At 37.1% G+C, this 21,501-nt stretch overlaps 2 protein-coding genes across 2 annotated transcripts in view; both read right to left on the bottom strand.

The window, feature by feature from the left end:
* Positions 1-52: 52 nt before the first annotated feature.
* LOC306853818 (Na(+)/H(+) exchange regulatory cofactor NHE-RF4-like) lies at positions 53-12,468 on the bottom strand (the record flags this gene model as incomplete). Its single annotated transcript, XM_079391466.1, is given in 11 exon segments — positions 53-193; positions 270-290; positions 294-494; positions 1,590-1,784; positions 2,125-2,321; positions 5,064-5,268; positions 5,373-5,509; positions 8,247-8,454; positions 10,945-11,150; positions 11,242-11,306; positions 12,395-12,468. Coding segments are annotated over 11 exon segments (1,542 nt in total). The 3' UTR covers positions 53-160.
* Positions 12,469-12,722: 254 nt separating this feature from the next.
* Positions 12,723-21,501, bottom strand: part of LOC306854450 (NLR family member X1-like) — a 24,278-nt gene continuing 15,499 nt past the window's right edge. Inside the window, 7 exon segments of the mRNA XM_079392442.1 lie at positions 12,723-13,603; positions 13,706-13,957; positions 15,084-15,170; positions 17,947-19,370; positions 20,432-21,054; positions 21,184-21,293; positions 21,406-21,475. Of these exon segments, the coding sequence (XP_079248568.1) occupies positions 13,249-13,603; positions 13,706-13,957; positions 15,084-15,170; positions 17,947-19,370; positions 20,432-21,054; positions 21,184-21,293; positions 21,406-21,475 (2,921 nt within the window). The 3' untranslated portion in view covers positions 12,723-13,248.

Here is a 21,501-nt window from a genome sequence, read left to right as displayed (position 1 = left end):
TTTAAATGATCTTTTTTAGCCACATAGACACATTAGCCACATGATCTCTGGCAGAGAGGAGGGTTTACTGGTATGCAGTTTTATTTTACATTAAAAAAAAATGATCATTTTACAGTAAATGTTAAATTAATAACAAAATGTTTTACCTGACTATATAAATTCACACAAAATCATCTTGTGAAGCATCTGGAACCTGAAAGACAATATTTAAATTTAAAAAAATAATCCTGAAATGACAAAATCCATGTATGTGTGTGAGCAAGTCTTACTTTGTTACTGCAAAGATTGAGTCATGAACTTACAGTCTGTCTGGCGTTTCTCAGTTTCTCATATCCGAGTCCCTCCATGACTTGCAGACTGAGAGGAGTTCCTCCCTCTTTTATCAACCTCACCACTTCATCAAAATACTCTTCCTCCACATTCTGTCCATTCACCTCTACAACCACATCTCCCTCACACAACCCTGCTTTCTCTCCTGCACTCCCCGTCATCACCTATAAACCAGAAGGAGAATTACATGTGTATGTTTTTCATAGACATGGAAAAGCATTTTTAAATCTATAGTCTTATTTTTTCTGTTTTTAAATTGCGAAAAGAAATACAGTAGTCATCATTTGAAGTGGATCAAAAAAGTTCATCAAAGTTGTTCTAAGACAAGAACGCTTTTAGGTTTTAGGACAACTTTGATGAAAGGTTTTGATCAACTTCAAATGTTGACTATTATATATTATTAATATTCCTATTTTTATCTTATATTTCTATTTAAAAAAGTTAAAAAGTTATCTATCCACAAAATATACATACTGTGATGCTATCAAAATACTATTCTATTTGTTTGAGTATACCAACCCAGCATCACTTAACCAATGGCATGAGTTTGGGGGCAGGACTATTATTGTCTGGCCAATGGCAGATGAGGGGCGTGTTCAATGAGACTTGTGTGAAAACAGTCATTTTTGCAATAGAGTGCTGAACAGATGACATATTTTGTAGTCTAAAATCCAGAAATGAGTTAGCATTTTGACACTTCTGCTTCTGTTTTTTTTAATGGTTTAATGTTTTTTTTGGTTAAATGCCAGAAATAAGATATGTGGTTAACAGATTTTAAATAGGACTGTCAGAGACATTAATGTCATCATGCCAAACAGAAGTCATCTACTTACTAGTCCACTTTTACAGCCTTGTTGTTTTTAGAATCGCACTCTTGCAAATTATTTTTACCTGAAGTTTCAGGGAAAATGTATTTTAAAATAAAGACAGAAAGAGCAGTCAAAAACGCAATAGTCGTGGCACTTGTGTCATGTGACCATGTTTGTTTATAACCTACATTTACCTTTTTAATTCTGGTGTGGTTGTATTTAAGCTTCAAAAGTTGTTCATTTGTGAAGATTATCAAGATAAACGTAATGATTACAGACTTTTGTTGATTACAGAGCTTAGCTTCTGCAATAAGGAAGAAGGAACCAAGGTGATACTAACTTCTGGGGAGGCCTATACTAAAAATATATAATCACTGCCACACTCTGTTCCATTTAATTGTACATTTAAGGCATTTAGCAGATGCTTTTTAAATATAATGCTTACAGTACCTGACCGATATATGTCCCAGGCTTATTCTGAACACAGCCTAGTTTGAAACCAAATCCCGCAACCTCCTTGTGAAGGACACAAAGTCGAGAATGTGGTGGATTTTGGTGTCCCTCTTGATGTGGTGAAGGAGGATTAGGAAACTGTTCCTGTTTCGGAATATGGTCTTCATAGAACAGCAATGGAGAAATACCTAGCTGAAGTGGATCAAATAACAGACACTCTCTCAGTGGTAAATCCAAGCAAATACATCAAGAAGAGTGATTCCTTATGTTATCTAGGTCACAGCGACCCCACCCATTCCCTGGGGTCCAGTGTCTATTCCAAACAGTAGATTCATTAAATTGTAAAAACACCTGTTTTGGTGTGTACTATAAGAATTAGGAGCTTGAGTTTAGGCCCTTGGTTGGCCCTCAGGGTCAAATGTCTTCAGTCAGAGGAAAAATATGTTGATTTAGCAGCTGTTGGCAAGCTGAATGTTATCGCTTCTCTTTTCTGTATGAGCATTTGCGTGTGAAAGCGTGTACATGTAAGCACCTGTGTGTAATAGTCTCTGCCAGGGATGGAGATGGTGGTTAGGGTGACCTGCTGGCGGCTTTGCCGTATTTTGCTGACGACGCCCTCATGCTCTGCATCCTCCACCTGCTCGCCGTTTACAGCTAGCACAAGCTCTCCGTCCTCCATTCCTGCAGTCTCAGCTGGGCTGCAGGGGTCGATCTCTCGTAATACATGATCTATAGAGCGAACATATCACAAAGTGAGGGAAATATAATGTCTGCTGTGTTTTCTGATTAGTGGCACATCTAAAAGCATTTACAAAAACGTGTGATGCCATGGACCCCCATAATCCATTTGCGATGGATACTTTTTCCTAAAGCAGCTATATATTTTGTATTTTATTTTATTTTTTAATTTATATTTCAAATAAAGACCCATTTATATTTTAAATAGAGAACTATTTATATTATGAAATATATACAGTCATGGCTAAAAATATCGGCACCCTTGCAATTCTGTCAGAAAATGCATCCCTTCTCTCAGAAAATTGTTGCAGTTGCAAATGTTTTGGTACTCACGTTTGTTTATTTATTTTTTGCATTGGAGCAACACAAAAAAACTGAGAAGAAAAGTCAAATCTGATACTATTCCACACAGAACCCGAGAAATGCACTGGACAAAATTATTGGCACCCTTAACTTAATATTTGGTGGCACCCCCTTTGGAAAAAATAACTGAAATCAATCGCTTCCTGTAACCATGAACGAGTTTCTTACACCTCTCTACTGGAATTTTGGACCACTCTTCTTTTGCAAACTGCTCCAGGTCATTCAGATTTGAAGGACGCCTTCTCCCAACTGCTGTTTTGAGATCTCTCCACAGGTGTTCTATGGGATTCAGATCTGGACTCATTGCTGGCCATTTTAGAACTCTCCAGCGCTTTGTTTGCAACCATTTCTGAGTGTTTTTTGAAGTGTGTTTCAGGTCATTGTCCTGCTGAAAGACCCATGACCTCTGGTGGAGACGCAGCTTTCTGACACTGGCCACTACGTTGCGCCCCAAAATTCTTTGGTAATCATCATCAGATTTCATGATACTGTTCACACAGTCAAGGCATCCAGTGCCAGAAGCAGCAAAGCAACCCCAAAACATCTTTGAACCTCCACCATATTTGACTGTAGGGACTGTGTTCTTTTCTTTGAAGGCCTCATTTCTTTTTCTGTAAACAATGCCATGATGTCCTTTACCAAAAAGCTCTACATTTGTCTCATCTGTCCACAGTACGTTCTCCCAGAAGGATTGTGGTTCTGTCACATAAGTTTTGGCAAACTCCAGTCTTGCTTTTGTATGCCTTTGTGTCAGCAGTGGTGTCCTCCTGGGTCTCCTACCATAGCGTCCCTTTTCATTCAGATGGCGACGGATAGTGCGAGATCACTATGTCTGTGTCTGCAGATCAGCTTCAATTTGTTTGGAAGTAAATCGGGGTTCTTTATCCACGATTCGAACAATCCTTTGTTGTAATTTTTCATTAATTTTGCTCTTCCATCCACGTCCAGGGAGGTTAGCTACAGTACCGTGGGCTGTAAACCTCTTGATGATATTGAATGCAGTGGACACAGGAACATTAAGATCTCTGGAGATGGACTTGTAGCCTTGAGATTGTCCATGTTTTTCCACAATTTTTTCTCTCAAATCCACAGACAACTCTTCACACTTCTTTCTTTTCTCCATGCTCAGTGTGACACACAACACAAATGTTGAGTCAACTTTTCTCCATTTTAATAGCTTGCAAGTGTGATTACTATATTGCCCACATCTGTTACTTGCCACAGGTGTGTCTAAATACAAATTACAGGAGCATCACATGCTTGAAAAGCAATTATTTCTTACAATTTTATCAAGTTTGACTTTTCTTTTTTTTCTTTTTTTTTGTGTTGTTGCAATGCAAACAAAAACAATAAGCACGTGAATACCAAAACATTTGCAATTGGAACAATTTTCTGAGAGAAGTGTTGCATTTTCTAACAGAATTGCAAGGGTGCTGATATTTTTGGCCATGACTGTATATACAGTATATAAATGAAAATAAAATGTGTAAAATATTTTCTGGAAATGTATTTTACATACCATTGAAGTATGCAGGATGTATAAACCTGAAGAGAAACATAAAAGCTATCAACAGAATCAATAGAATGGTAATCACATGATTACAAACCAGTCCTAAGAATGATATTTCACTGTTATTTTATATAAATATGAATTAAATATGTTAATATTAATTCATTAGTAATTCAAATAATTTTAATATTACATTTTATTTAATATTTACAATACAATTTATATATAACAATAATATTAAATGCTTATACGTTTTATATTGTTCATTTTTTATTTATACTAAAAACATGTTTAAAATATTATATTTTTTTATTTTATATCAAATGATTAGTTAAACTGTTAGAAAACTGTGCACTAAAGAACAATATTATGTTTCCCTGCACTAAAGAACAACATTAGTTTAGTATTTTTTTATATGCTATTATAGTTTTTAGATTTAGTTTATAATATTTTGAAATAGCTTTTATTTTTATATTCTTGTTTTCCTTTTTTTAATTCATTTATATAATTTTATCAATTTTTCTACATTGAATTCATTTTTCATTTAATGATATTTGTGTTAAGTGCTTTTTTTAGTAGTTTTATTTGTAATATTACTATTTAAGCTACAATTATTTTTATTTTGGTTTTAGTTTTAGTTTAAGTTTATTTTTACTCATTTCCAATTTAAACTTATTTTGAGTTAGTTACCAAGACAGCATCTCATCTAATACAGACGATTTTCCGTCTAATATTTTATAATATTATATTATTAAAATGTTATTATATATTAGCTTTCAATAAACAAAAATGTTTTAATAGTTTTAATTTTAGATAATAATAATAATAATAACACTGGTTAAGAATCAGCGATTTCTCACCAATACGTCCAGATCGTAACTTCTCTTGTCTTAGGAGGAACCCGTATCCTTGTGGTCCTTGAGTCAGGTGTAGTGTTTTTGGTCTGTAGGGTAGATTATGTGTTTTGGCAAAAGCAGGTATTATGGGTAACCCCATGCGATTATAACAAACTTCACTCCTGCTGTCAATTACCAAGACAGTCACATGGTCTTCACATTTCTTCACCTGATGGAACAAAGTGAAATCTAGAAGTTCTAATGTCCCAAAAACAGAAAGCATTGGAGATTACAATATAAGTAAGGTATTAGATACTATACAAGTGTACTTACTATTTTTGATAGTGCTGCATAACTGAGTGCTGAAATCATAGCGCCATTGATCCAGATCAGCCTGTCTCCATTCTGGACTCCTGCTCTCTCAGCTGGACCATCAGTCACTGGGCTGAGACGATAACGGCCTCGCTCCCCTACTCTCACATACAGTATTGAATAAAATGAACCAGAACTGTCCACAATGATCCATGTATGCATACACTATGATGAAACATTCCCTGAAGTAGTGCATCAACTATTTTTTAACATCTCTTCTAGGGGAGAAGTTTCTCATTTTGTGTACTTGGACATCATAAAATCTAAGGGTACATAAATAAACAACAGGCCTATCCAAGAGTGTGTTTACTCTCGACCCAAACTGATTTCCTCTGTTTTATGAGTGTACTACTTTTTTTAGTGAATGTGTGTGGTTATTATTGTTAACTTTAAAAATATATATATACACACACACAAATATACAAATACACAAATGTTAACTAAAATAAAAATGCAATTAAAATCTTTAATGAAAATAGAAAATACTGTATAAAAATAAAACCTAATTCTAAGCATTAATAAAACTATAATAGTGTACTATTACAGTACTATAATAAAAAACTGGCGTAAATAAATAAATGCTTTGTAATAATGAAATCACTGCATTTAAACCCACATGGAAATATAAGATAAAAAATACAATATAATTTAAAGCCCTGAATATTACACCTCCAGATGTGTACATATCTTACTTGTGATTTTAAGTATCTGTTCATGAAAATGTTTATGCTATATCAGTAAAATGTGGTGTTGCCAAAGACATTTTATTTGGAACATTTATGTTTCTAAGGGCAGTCGTGGCCTAATGGATAGACAGTTGGACTTGTAACCCGAAGGTTGTGGGTTCGATTCTCAGGTCCGGCAGGGATTGTAGGTGGGGAAGTGAATAACCAACACTCTCTCCACCCTCAATACCACGACTGAGGTGAGACCCTTGAGCAAGGCACCAAACCCCCAACTGCTCCCGCCGCAGCATTGGCTGCCCACTGCTCCGGGTGTGTGTTCACTACTGTAGTTCACTATTATAGTTTCACTTGGATGGGTTAAATGCAGAGCACAAATCCCGAGTATGGGTCACCATACTTGGCCACACACCACTTCCCTTCCCTATATTGATATACAACCCGAATTCCCGAAATGTTGGGACGTTTTTTTAATTTGCATAAAATTAAAACTAAAAGACTTTCAAATCACATGAGCCAATATATTATTCACAATAGAACATAAAAAATGTTTAAACGAACAACTTTTACACTTTTATCCACTAAATGAGCTCATTTGAAATTTGATGCCTGCTACAGGTCTCAAAAAAGTTGGCACAGGGGCAACAAAGGGCTGAAAAAGCAAGAAAGTTTGAAAAGATTCAGCTGGGAGAAGATCTAGCAACTAATTAAGTTAATTGACCAAGTCTGTAACATGATTAGCTATAAAAGGGATGTCTTAGAGAGGCAGAGTCTCTCAGAAGTAAAGATGGGCAGAGGCTCTCCAATCTGTGAAAGAGTGTGTAAAAAAGATTGTGGAATACTTTAAAAACAACGTTCCTCAACGTCAAATTGCAAAGGCTTTGCAAATCTCATCATCTACAGTGCATAACATCATCTAAAGATTCAGAGAAACTGGATAAATCCCTGTGCATAAGGGACAAGGCTGAAGACCTTTGTTGGATGCCCGTGGTCTTTGGGCCCTCAGACGACACTGCATCACTCATCGGCATGATTCTGTCATTGACATTACTAAATGGGCCCAGGAATGCTTCCAGAAACCACTGTCGGTAAACACAATCTGCTGTGCCATCTGCAGATGCCAACTAAAGCTCTTTCATGCAAAAAGGAAGCCATATGTGAACATGGTCCAGAGGCGCCGTCATGTCCAGTGAGCCAAGGCTCATTTAAATGTAGTATTTCAAAATGGAAAAGTGTTCTATGGTCAGACGAGTCCAAATTTGACATTCTTGTTGGAAATCATGGACGCCGTGTCCTCCGGGCTAAAGAGGAGGGAGACCTTCCAGCGTGTTATCAGCGTTCAGTTCAAAAGCCAGCATCTCTGATGGTATGGGGGTACATAAGTGCATACAGTATGGGCAGCTTGCATGTTTTGGAAGGCACTATGAATGCTGAAAGTTATATAAAGGTTTTAGAGCAACATATGCTCGCTTCCAGACAACGTCTATTTCAGGGAAGACCTTGTGTATTTCAGCAGGACAATGCAAAACCACATACTGCAGCTATTACAACAGCATGACTTCATAGTAGAAGAGTCTGGGTGCTGAATTGGCCTGACAGCAGTCCAGATCTTTCACCTATAGAGAACATTTGGAGCATCATTAAACGAAAAATATGTCAAAGACGACCACAAACTCTTCAGCAGCTGGAAACCTATATCAGGCAAGAATGGGACCAAATTCCAACACCAAAATTCCAGAAACTCATAACTTCGATGCCCAGACGTCTTCAAACTGTTCTGAAAAGAAGAGGAGATGCTACACCATAGTAAACATGCCCCCGTCCCAACTATTTTGAGACCTGTATAGCAGGCATCAAATTTGAAATGGGCTCATTTTGTGCATAAACAAAACAAATTAAACATTTGTTATGTTATCTATGTTCTATTTTGAGTAAAATATTGGCTCTTGTGATTTTAAATTCTTTTAGTTCTCATTTTATTCAAAATTAAAAAACGTCCCAACATTTCCGGAATTCGGGTTGTATGTCCTCTTCAGTGAAAAGTCTTGATAAACCACTTCTTACGTGAATAATAAACTAGTCATTTTAATTAAATAAATGTAAAAATTACATTATTCTTAGCTTCAAACATATGTTTAGAAAGGAGCAGTACCTTCAATTGGAATGATGCTGAGGCCCAAGCCGCTGCCAGGCTCTTTAGTGATGTAACACAACCGTGGGCGAGAACAGCCCTCTATGGGACGGTAAGCGCTGGCGAGCAACATGAGGTCTCTTCCCTCTGAAACTGCAAACTCATAATCTTGAGCACTCAGCACTAACAGATATAGCTTCAGCCCAGACGCCTGCACCTTCAGCACCACCTGAAAACAAGGCACAGGTTACACACCTACAAGACTAAATATAATGCACAGTAAGGTATACTGGTAACACAATGCATTAATTGGCCATGAGCAATACATTTGTTATAATATTTATTAATCTTTGCTAATATTAATAAAAATACAACTGTTCGTTGTTAATGTTAGATGTGCTAACAGATATAGCTAATGCAGTATTATTAATTGTCAGTTCATGTTAATGCACAGTATATAGTTACTGAATGTCTGTTGTACTTTTACGAATGTAATGATATTTTTTACACCAATCTCTGGGATACTTGATTCTCACTGGTCAGTCGTATCACGCATCAGTAGTCCTGTATTTTCTAATATTCGTCAGCGGTCATGTCAATTTATTTGTAATTTTGTAGCCATTGTGTATGAGCAAAAAAACCCAAAAAACAGACATATTTCAAAATAGCTTCTTTTGTGTTTGACACAAGAAAGGTCACATATGTGCTACAGGGCTCCAAACTGCGACTAAAATGGTCGCATTTGCGACCAAAAATATTAATTTGCGAGTGAAGTTTTTGCTGAGGTCGCCACTGGCGACTATATATAATTTGCATGAAAGGACTTTTTTCCCGATTGTTTTGCGCTCACATCTTTTGTTATGTTCACGTATTAAACTTACATAAGACCATGCGCATCAAAGTTTTACTGGAAAAGAGTTTCAAACAGTCATTGTCTCTGCCGCACATCTGCTGAAAGCAGTGAGAGAGACCTGAAAGGGCCTGTTTACACCTGCTCACTTCATGCATTTTCTCTGATCGGATATCTATATGATTTGTTAAAACGTTTCCCCATTTACACTTGGCCACATAAATGTGTCTTCGCAAAACGGATATAAATCCGTTCTTCAATTCCCGCTTCATATGCAAATATAACGGAGTTCACGTCAATGAATAATTTTATTAATTATCAGCTAATTTCAATATCAAGAGAGCGCGCGGCATCAGCACTGGAAAGATAGGCTAGTCTCGCTACTTTTAATGAAGAAGATTGTGTGTTGAGCGTCTGCGGCTTACTTTCAGGTTCATTCAGTTTGCGCGTCGCTTGCTGAAGAAATACTCCGCTACTCATCCGCGGTGATGCGTGTTGCATTGCGCTGTCATATCTGACTATAACATGCCATATAGCCTATAAAACGATCTCACACGTCTATTATTTTAATATTATGGGAGGAGTTAAATTACCATATGTGGTTTCAACAACCAGATGCATTTACACTTGTCCGGTCGATCTTCTTATCGAGATCTTAGTCTATATGCTGTGTTCTGTTAATGCTTCCTGTTATTTGAAGCGCACTTGCCATCCAGTAATCGCAAAAAGCTTTGTGCTGTCTTACTTTTTAATAAACAAAGTATCAGCTTTAAAATGCTACGAAATTCAAATGATGCGGTTTGGGTGCTCTTTAATGCGGACCACAAGCACACACTTTCGGTATAAACACCAGTACCCCGCGTCCACACGGTCCGTGTATGCGTCCGGATCGCGCGAGCGGAGAGTATTGCACTTAATGCTCAGGCGCGATCTCTTTAGCACCTCAGTTAAAACAGCAAGTGAACCCATTATATATTTCGATTTACTACTATAGTATGAAATGAACATGATCAAAAGGTAGGCAATAAGAAAGCCTATAGTACAACTTACTGAAATGTTTTTCAGTAAAATGTAAAAGCTCATTGTTTGAAACTGAGGAAATGTATAAAGCTTGTAAACATTGCATTGTAATACATTTACCACAGAATAACCACTCAGTGTCCATAAACTCATCAGTTAGCTAGAAAAATAACTATAAAGAGGAGCGTTTTGCTATATTTATGCGCTGTTGCATATTAATATTTTTACTTATTCTGTTGTACATGATTCAACTCCTCCTATAAAATTGCATTTTACTAATGAAGAAAAACAGACTGAATGTGTGAAAGACGTGACAACATTTATAGGATGCACTGCACTCAGTTGCCAAGTGATGCTTATGGTCCATGATATTGGTACAGATTCTGTGTAACGAACAATTCTTTGTGACTGTATATTTCAAGTTGTAAAAGACATTTAATTCACACTTTAAGTGAACCTTAGTCCCCCGGTCGACCTGATCATCTACAAGATGGATTAAAATGCTGATAAAGCCTAGAAAAGATAAGACATAAACACATGACAAAATGATTGAAATGTTAAAATAGGGGGGAAAAATAAAATGATAATAATAAAATAAACCACTTTTATTCTGTGGCACCTAAAAAAATAATTTGGCGCCTAAGTTTTTCTTTTATAGGAGCCAATGGCTCCTTACTCGATTTTTTTGTCTGGAGCCCTGTGCTACAACATGATGTTAAGTAAATATGAGAGAATTTTTGGGTGAACTATCCCTTTAATGCTTTGCATCTACTTGGCAATATCATTTGTATTCCAGTGTCCGTGTGTTTAATACAAAAGTCTCATGTTTGCATAAGGAAGTGCTCTTACAGTCGAGTGCTCCTTGTCATCCACAAAGTCCTCATTGACCTCCAAAATACGGTCCCCCTTCTTCAGCCCACCCCGCTCTGCGCTGCTCCAAGGCTCCACCTGGCGCACCACATGTCCCCTGCAGCCAGCGTCCTTACTCAGGTAGAAGCCGAAGCCCTGACCCTCTTCCCGCTTCAGAACACACATCCGCGGATGCACATCAGGCTCTGGAGACAATTCATTCAGTATTCATATGTAGTCTTTTTTTCTTTCAATCGTTAATTATATATCAGTCACTGATTGGATGAAAATGATTACCTGAGTCATCAGAGATCACTAATGCAGGGTTGTCAATCCCTTCTTTTGGGTTGAAGGTGAACTTCCTGTGAAAACATTTGCACTTTGCTGTACATGTTTTATGTTAACAAACCAAAAATAAGATAATTTATTGACTAGTTTAAGTAAACCATATTGCTGCTTATGCAGTAATCATTAGAGTGGTCAAGTAGGATAATCAATCAGAGGTCAAAAGGTCACATTTAAGAGCATTCTGGAGACTTACTTTGGTAATTCTGGGGTATCTGCTGGTTCTGTGATAGTAAACAATTAAAAGGTATTAAGAAAGTGATCCATGTCTACTCAGAAATATCAGAAGGGATGCAACAACTTTCAAAAACAAAAGAAAAAGTCTTCAATACGGTTTAATATTAACCATTTTCTAGTGGCATGTGACTGAAAACCAGCAACTGCATATTATTTTCCAAATTTCAGAGGACAAATTGTTTTCCTGAAATAATTAAATACTGAGCCTTTCTGCTTAAACATGTACAAGCTTGCCACATTATTTCTATTTGGTCATTTCCATGGATCTAAAACCACTAAACATGCAGTTCTTGGCAGGGCTTTGTTTCCAATATTTGCCTGTGAGATGCACTGCAAGACAAAATCTACACAGGCTGCTTTAAGTTAAACTAAACACTTAAGAATTTGACTACGAAATGTGATTAGAAATAAAAAAAATGCGGACAAGACTTGAGATCAGAGTTCAAAAGGAAAAGCCTCAGCTCTCTAGTGCTTATTTTTGTCTACACTTCTAGTTTTAAAACCTCAAGGGGGAAAAATGTTATATTTGTACAAAGGAGCTTTGAAGAAATCACCAAAATTACATAATTGTATATAAATATCTTTGACTGCTGAAAATGATGAAACTTAATACAAAATCTTTAAAAAATAATGTTCCAATTGGTCGGATTTAAGGAGTGTGCATCATATATAAATACTACTACTAATAATAATTACACTGCTAATATATCAGACGTACAGACCATTCTACTACATTCACTTTTTATACAGTAAAGGTTGTTGTCACTACCTCTTTGCAAAAATAAACTCTTTGTAAAAATAAAACTCTTAAAATGCCTTTCCTGACTTTTACATTACACAATCGTTGCAATATAATGTGATAAATTACCTGTGGTGAATCTCATGATCCTGCTTACCACTGCTGGCTGAGCCCTGGGCTTCATGAGGGTACAAGGTACACATTTAAATGAAGCATTAAAATACTTTAGTCAGTATAGCTCCTCCTTGTTCCACCACAATAACACACAGGAGATTAATATTTAATCTTAGGTTTATGAGACAACACCTCAACTATAATCAGATCCGAAGGGGGTATTACATAACCAACCCTAATTAAGACAACTGACAACAAACTCCACTAAAATAAGACTGTTCGAGCCGGTAGAAACCAGCATCTTATTTAGCAAAAGCCAAAGCTATAGAGTTTGACAAAGAGCCACCTTTCATCAACACATTTAATTTTATTTTATTTTTTGCACAGCAAATTTCAGTCACAATCAAACATTAAAAGATATGGTAAGATTGCAGACGCATCTAAAGCCTTGTCTTGGTTGCCTTACTTTGTTAACCTTGTCTAGAGCACCATTTCACACTCAAACGTTGTTTAAAGAGTTTAACTATATACAAAACGACATGACACATTAATTTATGATAAAACAAATTCTCCCTGAATACATATGCATAGGAAATGGCTTCTAATGGCAAAATTTGTCATCATGCAACAAGGAGCAGTTTTTAAGTGCATATCTGAAGTATTATGGAGTAGTGAATATTGATCTTTCCCTCAAACAATCAAATAAAACTAATTTATCACAGTGTTTTCTCAAAATGACCTACTCAGCAATATGGATATGTGAGTAGATGGAAATCCCTTTAAAATCTAACTGGGAAATATTAAGACTCTCTTGATTGAAATATGGCAACAAATTTTCCCAAATCACTTTAGCTTCTATGATAGTTACATTATTTAATACTGGTCCCGGTTCCCGTATCACTGCTCTTTTCCAGTAAGCGCAGCATTTGCCTCACGACACTCTCTACTCGTCGGAAGTGTATCTTTTTCCAGAAACTCTGCTGCTGTTGGCAACCCCATTCCAGGTCTTTCAGGAAGACCAGCAGTTGCTCGCGTACACGGCCTCTGTCCCAGGAAAGAGAATTTTTTCCAATAACGCTCAGAATGGGATGCCAGTCCTCTGAGATGTCTGAACCCTCCGTTACAGATGCCAAGACCTTCACCCGCCGGCCCTCCTTGCCCCTAGGACCACCACGCACGTACAGCGACTGCTTGCCCACAACGGTAAGCTGGTTCAGGTACAGGCTACGAGGAAGTATGAGCATAAAACATCTATTAACATCAGATGGATTTATAAGAAAGACACATATGATTTAACTATGCAAATGCATTGTTTGTTGTACTCACTGTACTGTGTGGATGTTGGGATGTTCGCGACAGGCATCGACCAGCATGAGAGCTGTGTTGTCTCCGATGTTGTTGTAGGCCACATTCAGCTCCTGTAACATACCATGCTGGCCCAGTCTCTCGGCCAGCAGCTGTGCCGACTGGTCCCCGAGGCCTGTGTGCATCAGACATAGCCGCTGCAGAGAGTGGTTACCAGACAGAGCTTCCAGTAGATGGCTGATGCCGGCGTCCGTCAAGTAGTTGTCACACAACCTGTGATCAGAGCAATATCATCACAGTGGTTCTTGAGACAAGGGGTGAAACTAAAAATGTGGTGCATGTATCTATTCATTTTTCTGGATTAAACTTTTAAACAATGTCATAGTTATAAATTTACATTTAGTAGTAACTTCTTTCTTTTTCTCACAAAATATTTTTTCTTAGCCTATTACTGTATGGGTCAATACAGTCGAATACTAAAATAATGTGCCAAATTATTTATCATAAATATTGCAAATTTAGCATTTACTTCAATGAATGAATGGAAAAACAAGTGAAATTTTAAATTTTCTAAAAATCACAGAGACACATCATTACCAAAATTAAAAAAAAAATAAAGAACAAAGCTGAAATGAAATGAAAAACTGACAAACGAAGGATGAAAAACTAAATTATAAATATCTTAGCAACTAACTGAAATAAGTTTATATTTGAAGCACTATAATAAACTGGAAATAAAAATGAAAACTGAACTCAAAAACTAAAATAAAAATTAATTAAACAAATAATATATTTACAATATTTAAAAAATAATAAAAATGACAAAAACACAAATCACACAATTACTAAATAAAACTGAAAATATAAAAAACTAAAACTGAAATAAAAATGTACTAAACATTAACAGTATATAACACCACTGCTCCGGGTGTGTGTTCACTACTGTGTGTACACTTGGATGGGTTAAATGCAGAGCACAATTTCCGAGTATGGGCACACACCACTTCCCTTTCCTTTTCCTTCCCCTATATTTGCAATATTAAAAATAATAAGAATGACAAAAACACATAACAATGACTAAAAGTTTAAATAAAATTCTAATAAAACCTGAAAATATAAAACAAAAAAAACTTTTAAAAACTAATGGTATGTAAATAATACTAAAATACCGTAAATACACTAATAAATATATACATTTTGGGACATGTTTTTGTCCTGTGTCTCAAGAATCAGTGAAGAGATGCAATGTTACTAACAAAAGCATTACATAGAATGAGTTTTCCAGCACTTCTTATTGGTAAGCAAACAGAAATGGCTTTTTTTTGGCAGTTCAAATGTAACCTACCTCCTCAACCATGCATATATCACAGTAATAATGTGATTTTGAAAGTAGGCTTACTGTATTGACTTAATAGTACAGTTGGGCTCAAGCAGGAGATCTCGCAGTAGAATGCAGGACTCAGGACCCAGGCTGTTAAACTGGAGACTGTAAACACACACACACACACACACACACACGTGCGTGCCATTAGTTTGTCGATTTCCCAGGCAGAAAATCAATAACTAATGAAGCAAATGTGCTTAGAAGTAATTATTACCAACTGCATTCTGCAAGCAAAGCAACCTGAAGGCAAGGTCCATTAAGACCACAATATCAAGGCCAACCAGTCCTCAGTTGCTATTACTTTCACTCAATAACATGCACTTCAACTAGCTTCTTTCGAGGATCAGAATTAAAATTAATTTAAAATTAATTTATAGGATTAGTTTGAAAGTGTTAAAAAATTGGGGTCTGTAAGAAGTTTCTTGTCATCACCTTTTTTAATCAAAAATACAGTGAAAGGTTAATATTGTGAAATATTATTTCAATTTAAAATAGCTATTTTCTATTTTAATATTTTTCAGTAGCCTTTACTCTAGTCTTCAGTGTCACATGATCCTTCAGAAATCATTCTAATATGCTAATTTGATGCTCAAGAAACATTTCTTAGTATTGTCAATGTTCAAAACAGTTGTGCTGCTTAATATTTTTGTGGAAACTGATACTTTTTTCAGAATTCCTTAATGTATAGAAAGTTTGAATCTGAAACAAATGTCTTAACTGCCACTTTCGATCAATTAATGTATTCTTGCTAAATAAAAGTATTACTTTCAAATAAATAAATAAATATTGTGAAAGTTCACCCTTAAATTCTTCATTTTCAAAAGCAAAACCAAACCTGAAGGGAAAAAAACAGCCCAAGCTGGTTTGCTGGTCTTAGCTGATAGACTGCTCAGGTTAGTCTATTGCCTGGTTTAGGGCACTTTTCATCTGGTCATGTTGAGAGAACCAGCTTAGACTCAATCTTAGGCTGGTATAATATGATTATTATTATTTAGCAGGTAAGTTCTGGATGGAGAGCAAAGAGACAATTTACATAAATCATACATCTAAAACTAATAGTGAAAATATATATTCTAACTATTGGTTTTAAAAACAGCAAACTACTAGTTGATGAGCATCAAACATGTACAGGTCCTTTTAAAAAAATTAGCATATTGTGATAAAGTTCATTATTTTCTGTAATGTACTGATAAACATTAGACTTTCATATATTTTAGATTCATTACAACACAACTGAAGTAGTTCAAGCCTTTTATTGTTTTAATATTGATGATTTTGGCATACAGCTCATGAAAACCCAAAATTCCTATCTCAAAAAATTAGCATATTTCATCCGACCAATAAAAGAAAAGTGTTTTTAATACAAAAAAGTCAACCTTCAAATAATTATGTTCAGTTATGCACTCAATACTTGGTCGGGAATCCTTTTGCAGAAATGACTGCTTCAATGCGGCGTGGCATGGAGGCAATCAGCCTGTGGCACTGCTGAGGTGTTATGGAGGCCCAGGATGCTTCGATAGCGGCCTTAAGCTCATCCAGAGTGTTGGGTCTTGCGTCTCTCAACTTTCTCTTCACAATATCCCACAGATTCTCTATGGGGTTCAGGTCAGGAGAGTTGGCAGGCCAATTGAGCACAGTAATACCATGGTCAGTAAACCATTTACCAGTGGTTTTGGCACTGTGAGCAGGTGCCAGGTCGTGCTGAAAAATGAAATCATCTCCATAAAGCTTTTCAGCAGATGGAAGCATGAAGTGCTCCAAAATCTCCTGATAGCTAGCTGCATTGACCCTGCCCTTGATAAAACACAGTGGACCAACACCAGCAGCTGACATGGCACCCCAGACCATCACTGACTGTGGGTACTTGACACTGGACTTCAGGCATTTTGGCATTTCCCTCTCCCCAGTCTTCCTCCAGACTCTGGCACCTTGATTTCCGAATGACATGCAAAATTTGCTTTCATCCGAAAAAAGTACTTTGGACCACTGAGCAACAGTCCAGTGCTGCTTCTCTGTAGCCCAGGTCAGGCGCTTCTGCCGCTGTTTCTGGTTCAAAAGTGGCTTGACCTGGGGAATGCGGCACCTGTAGCCCATTTCCTGCACACGCCTGTACACGGTGGCTCTGGATGTTTCTACTCCAGACTCAGTCCACTGCTTCCGCAGGTCCCCCAAGGTCTGGAATCGGTCCTTCTCCACAATCTTCCTCAGGGTCCGGTCACCTCTTCTCGTTGTGCAGCGTTTTCTGCCACACTTTTTCCTTCCCACAGACTTCCCACTGAGGTGCCTTGATACAGCACTCTGGGAACAGCCTATTCGTTCAGAAATTTCTTTCTGTGTCTTACCCTCTTGCTTGAGGGTGTCAATGATGGCCTTCTGGACAGCAGTCAGGTCGGCAGTCTTACCCATGATTGCGGTTTTGAGTAATGAACCAGGCTGGGAGTTTTTAAAAGCCTCAGGAATCTTTTGCAGGTGTTTAGAGTTAATTAGTTGATTCAGATGATTAGGTTAATAGCTCGTTTAGAGAACCTTTTCATGATATGCTAATTTTTTGAGATAGGAATTTTGGGTTTTCATGAGCTGTATGCCAAAATCATCAATATTAAAACAATAAAAGGCTTGAACTACTTCAGTTGTGTTGTAATGAATCTAAAATATATGAAAGTCTAATGTTTATCAGTACATTACAGAAAATAATGAACTTTATCACAATATGCAAATTTTTTGAAAAGGACCTGTATTAGTATCAAATTTAGCTATATCTAACGAGCTTATGAAGTCAGATGTTCAGTGTGATTCAAGGGTTTCCAGTTTTATGCATAGAACTACTTGACTCGAGCATGCAAAACATTGACTAGTTTTCTCTAAGTGAATGTCTCACTTGAGGTTTCTAGTGTGATGGAATGCTGGCCAGAGCATCTGCAGTAACTCTGGAGTGATGTGGCAGGAGGACAGGTTAAGCTCGTTCATCTTGAAGCTTGAGCTTGTGTAGTTCAGAACCGTGCTCAGCACGAAGCACTTGTGTGGTGTCATGCGCACAGTCGACAAGTTGAGGGTCTTGATGGACTGGAGGACCTCAGCTGTAAGTCGAGGGTTCTGGAACTCATACAGCAGGACCAAAAGGTCCATGAGCTCCTCAGGAGGCTGCTTCTTCTGGCTCTCCTTGATCAGGTGTTTCCTTAGTGCACGGGTGATCTGAGAAACTGTATGACTCTTGATGTTGCATCCGAGCTGGTCTAAGAGCCTCCGGTTCCCATAATGAAGAAGTCCACCCATGAAGATAGGGTAGAGTTCAAATGCTCTTGTGTAGGTTTCCTCCTGTGGCTGTGGACCATGCACTCCTAGGAGGCTTTGTTCCACCTGGTCCAAAACATCTTCATTGAAGCTGTCCTCTGAACGAAACATTTCCGCCGCCATGGTGTTTGCAATACGCCCTTTGCTGAGGCTGCTGACTTGCTCGAAGAGTTTTGGGAACAACTTAAGCAAGTTGAAAACGGCGAAGATTCGGAAAGGTATGATTTTGGAGAGGATGCTCAGGAGGCTTGTGATGTCCTCACTGGCTTGTCCCAAAACCTCAGAAACCTCCTTAGTCAACTTCTCCAGGACGCTTTTGTTCTCGCCAAGAACGACGTAAAGAGCAGCTAGATATTCCTGCATGGCGGGAACAGCAAACACATAGCGTCTTCCTCCAGATTCCGCATCCGTACCATGATCATCGCGAGGAACCAGAAAGAAGTCAAGCACATCTGTGCGAAACACCGCCAGTTGCTGGAGCTCTTCATCCGTTTTGGTCTTGCCACCAACCCACTGCTCTAGTTCTTCATCAGAGAACGACGTCCGCTTGTTGGTGATGCCATCAAAAGCTAGTTTACCAACAGTACGGACCACATAGAGCATTAATGAGTTCTGTTGCTCTTGTGAAGAGACATTTCCATCCACAGTTATCACTTCTCCTCCAAAGTTGAGCCTCATGAAGCTGGTGTAGATGCCAGTGAGGGTTCGAATTGGTGACTTTGTATCAGTAAAATGCAGTAAATGAAGAGTGGCGCATGTGAGCCAGCAGTAAGATGGTAGGAAGCAGGCGGTTGCTAACTGACTCTCCCGCTGTAGATTTAGGTAAAGCATCTCTATGAGCATCTCAGCTGCCTTGCCCGGCTTGCCTTCATTCTGTTGCAAGAGCCTGCTGGTGAAGTAGGCTCTCTGGCGATCAGGATCATTGAAGCCACAGATTTGTACGTAGCGATTTATGTATTTTTTAGGAACTCTGTCCACTGCAGATAGTCTGGTTGTAACCAAAATGCTGGCCTGTAAGAAAAGCAACAGGTCATAGCAGCTATTAATTACAATAAACATTAATCTAAAAATGGCCAATGAAAAGTAATTGGCCACATTTATTAAGTTTTCAGGAAGGTATTTTTGAATACATGTGGTTTCATATGGTTTTGAAAAACTTTTATACCATTTTTAAGTGTAGTTGACTCTAAAATATTATGTAATGTAACCAAGTATAAAACAATTAATAGGCCTATATTATTTAATATAATTTGAATAATAATACAATTATTTTAAACATATGTGCGCACATCATAATTTTCCAAAGAGTTTTAAAATTGTTTTGATATATCAAAAAATCTATATCATGAATTAATTCATAAATATGAAAAAGAAAAAATGCTGTCATAAATGTCCCAAATGATCAAATATTACAACAGACTTACACAGACACACATGCTCTTTATATTTCTTTTTATGTTTTTTATTTTTTGTATGTTGGTAGCACCACATGACTTTGAATTGTCTGATAAAGTTGCTTTTTTTAAATAACTTTAATTTTAACAAAAAACTAAATTACTTCACTACTAATAAAAATATAATAAGATTTAGTTTTCAAGAATTTAATTCTTTTAATAGGTTTTTTCTTCATTATGATAATTTTTTTTTAATTAATTTAAATTCAGAAATTAAAAAACTGCAAATATATAAAAAAATACACATTATTACTATTAATACATTTAATAATAATACAATTATTATTATTGTTATTATTTAAAACATAATAATAATAATAATGTCACATTTGAAGAATGTAATTCTTCATAATGGCTTTTTCGTCATTATTATAAAAATGACAAAATTAAATTCACAAATGTAATAAAAACGTGCATCACCGACCAGGTGTATTCAAGTTACTGTATTTATGAAGTGCATTGTATTGTATTTTTAATAAATTAATATATCTCAACAAAAATGAGTGTCATGTCATTAACCAAGGTACTGCAATTTACATCACAAAACCGCCACCGATTTAATCTGGAACATGGCATCATTCAACATGCCAGGTCACACTAAACAGCTGAGCCTCATACCTCAGGAAGCAGGTATTTCCTCAGTAGATTAACAACAACAGCTCCCGATGGGAGAGCCTCATTGGGATCGCTGCATAACTCTGTGGAGCCGATGCGAAAATCCAGCTTCATCTTCTCCATTCCATTGAAGACGAAGAGGACATCCTTAGCCTTGTCATTATCTCCACTGAGATAAGGTGTCTTGCGAAGGTGCATGTATTTCCTGCCCACGAGGTCTCGAAGGGATGTTGGCTTGGACAAATGGGAAAGATCCTCACAGGAGAAAGGCAACACAAGTTTAAACTGGGAGAAAACAGATCCAGCACACCAATCCAGCACTAGTTTACGGACGACAGTACTTTTCCCTGTGCCGACAGCCCCATAGAGCAAAACATTTAGTCCTCGTGCCTTGTTTCCATTATTGTTAGCATCAAAGAGCTGCTCAACTGTGAGAGAGGGACGTGTGGATATGCTTGTCTTTCCCTTGAAGGGACTAAGACCTCTGTCCTCATCTGGATGATGCTCTAGGATAAGTGGCTGCACATGCATAGTTTCGGGAGAAAAGTAGCCACCGAATTGCCTCTCCTCTTGAGGAAGATGACTGAACCATAACGTCAACTTCTGTTTGTGGATCTCAATGGGATCTGTGGGTTAATTATTATACAAGCATGAAAGATATGGCTATTTATGAGCTGAATGAGCACTTACTCTTCTAAATCACTAACACGGAGTGATATGCCATCTAAATGTAAATGATTAATGAATAAACTTACCTGTGACTGGTTCATAGGTACAAAAGAACCTAGGATTGAATCCAGAGATGGAATAGCACATAGATGTTCTCAATTCTCTCCATGTATTTCTATAAGTGCTTATTGTCTTGCTGATGAGAAAAAAACACAAGAAATATCAAAACACGTTAAATGAAAACACTAGACATAGATGCTGTATTAGGATATCAGATGCTGTATCAGATTTCTAAGTATTATACTTACGCTGGAAATGAGAAGTGATGCCGATTTATGCTACTACAGATGCCATCTGATCCTAGGCTTAAGTTAAAGGCTGAAATAAACAATTATTTCTTTAAT

Source organism: Barbus barbus (assembly GCF_936440315.1).
Source record: "Barbus barbus genome assembly, chromosome: 34".
Taxonomy (NCBI): Eukaryota; Metazoa; Chordata; class Actinopteri; order Cypriniformes; family Cyprinidae; genus Barbus; species Barbus barbus.
Note: the sequence above shows the minus strand (reverse complement) of the source record. Positions and strands in the feature narration are given on the sequence as shown.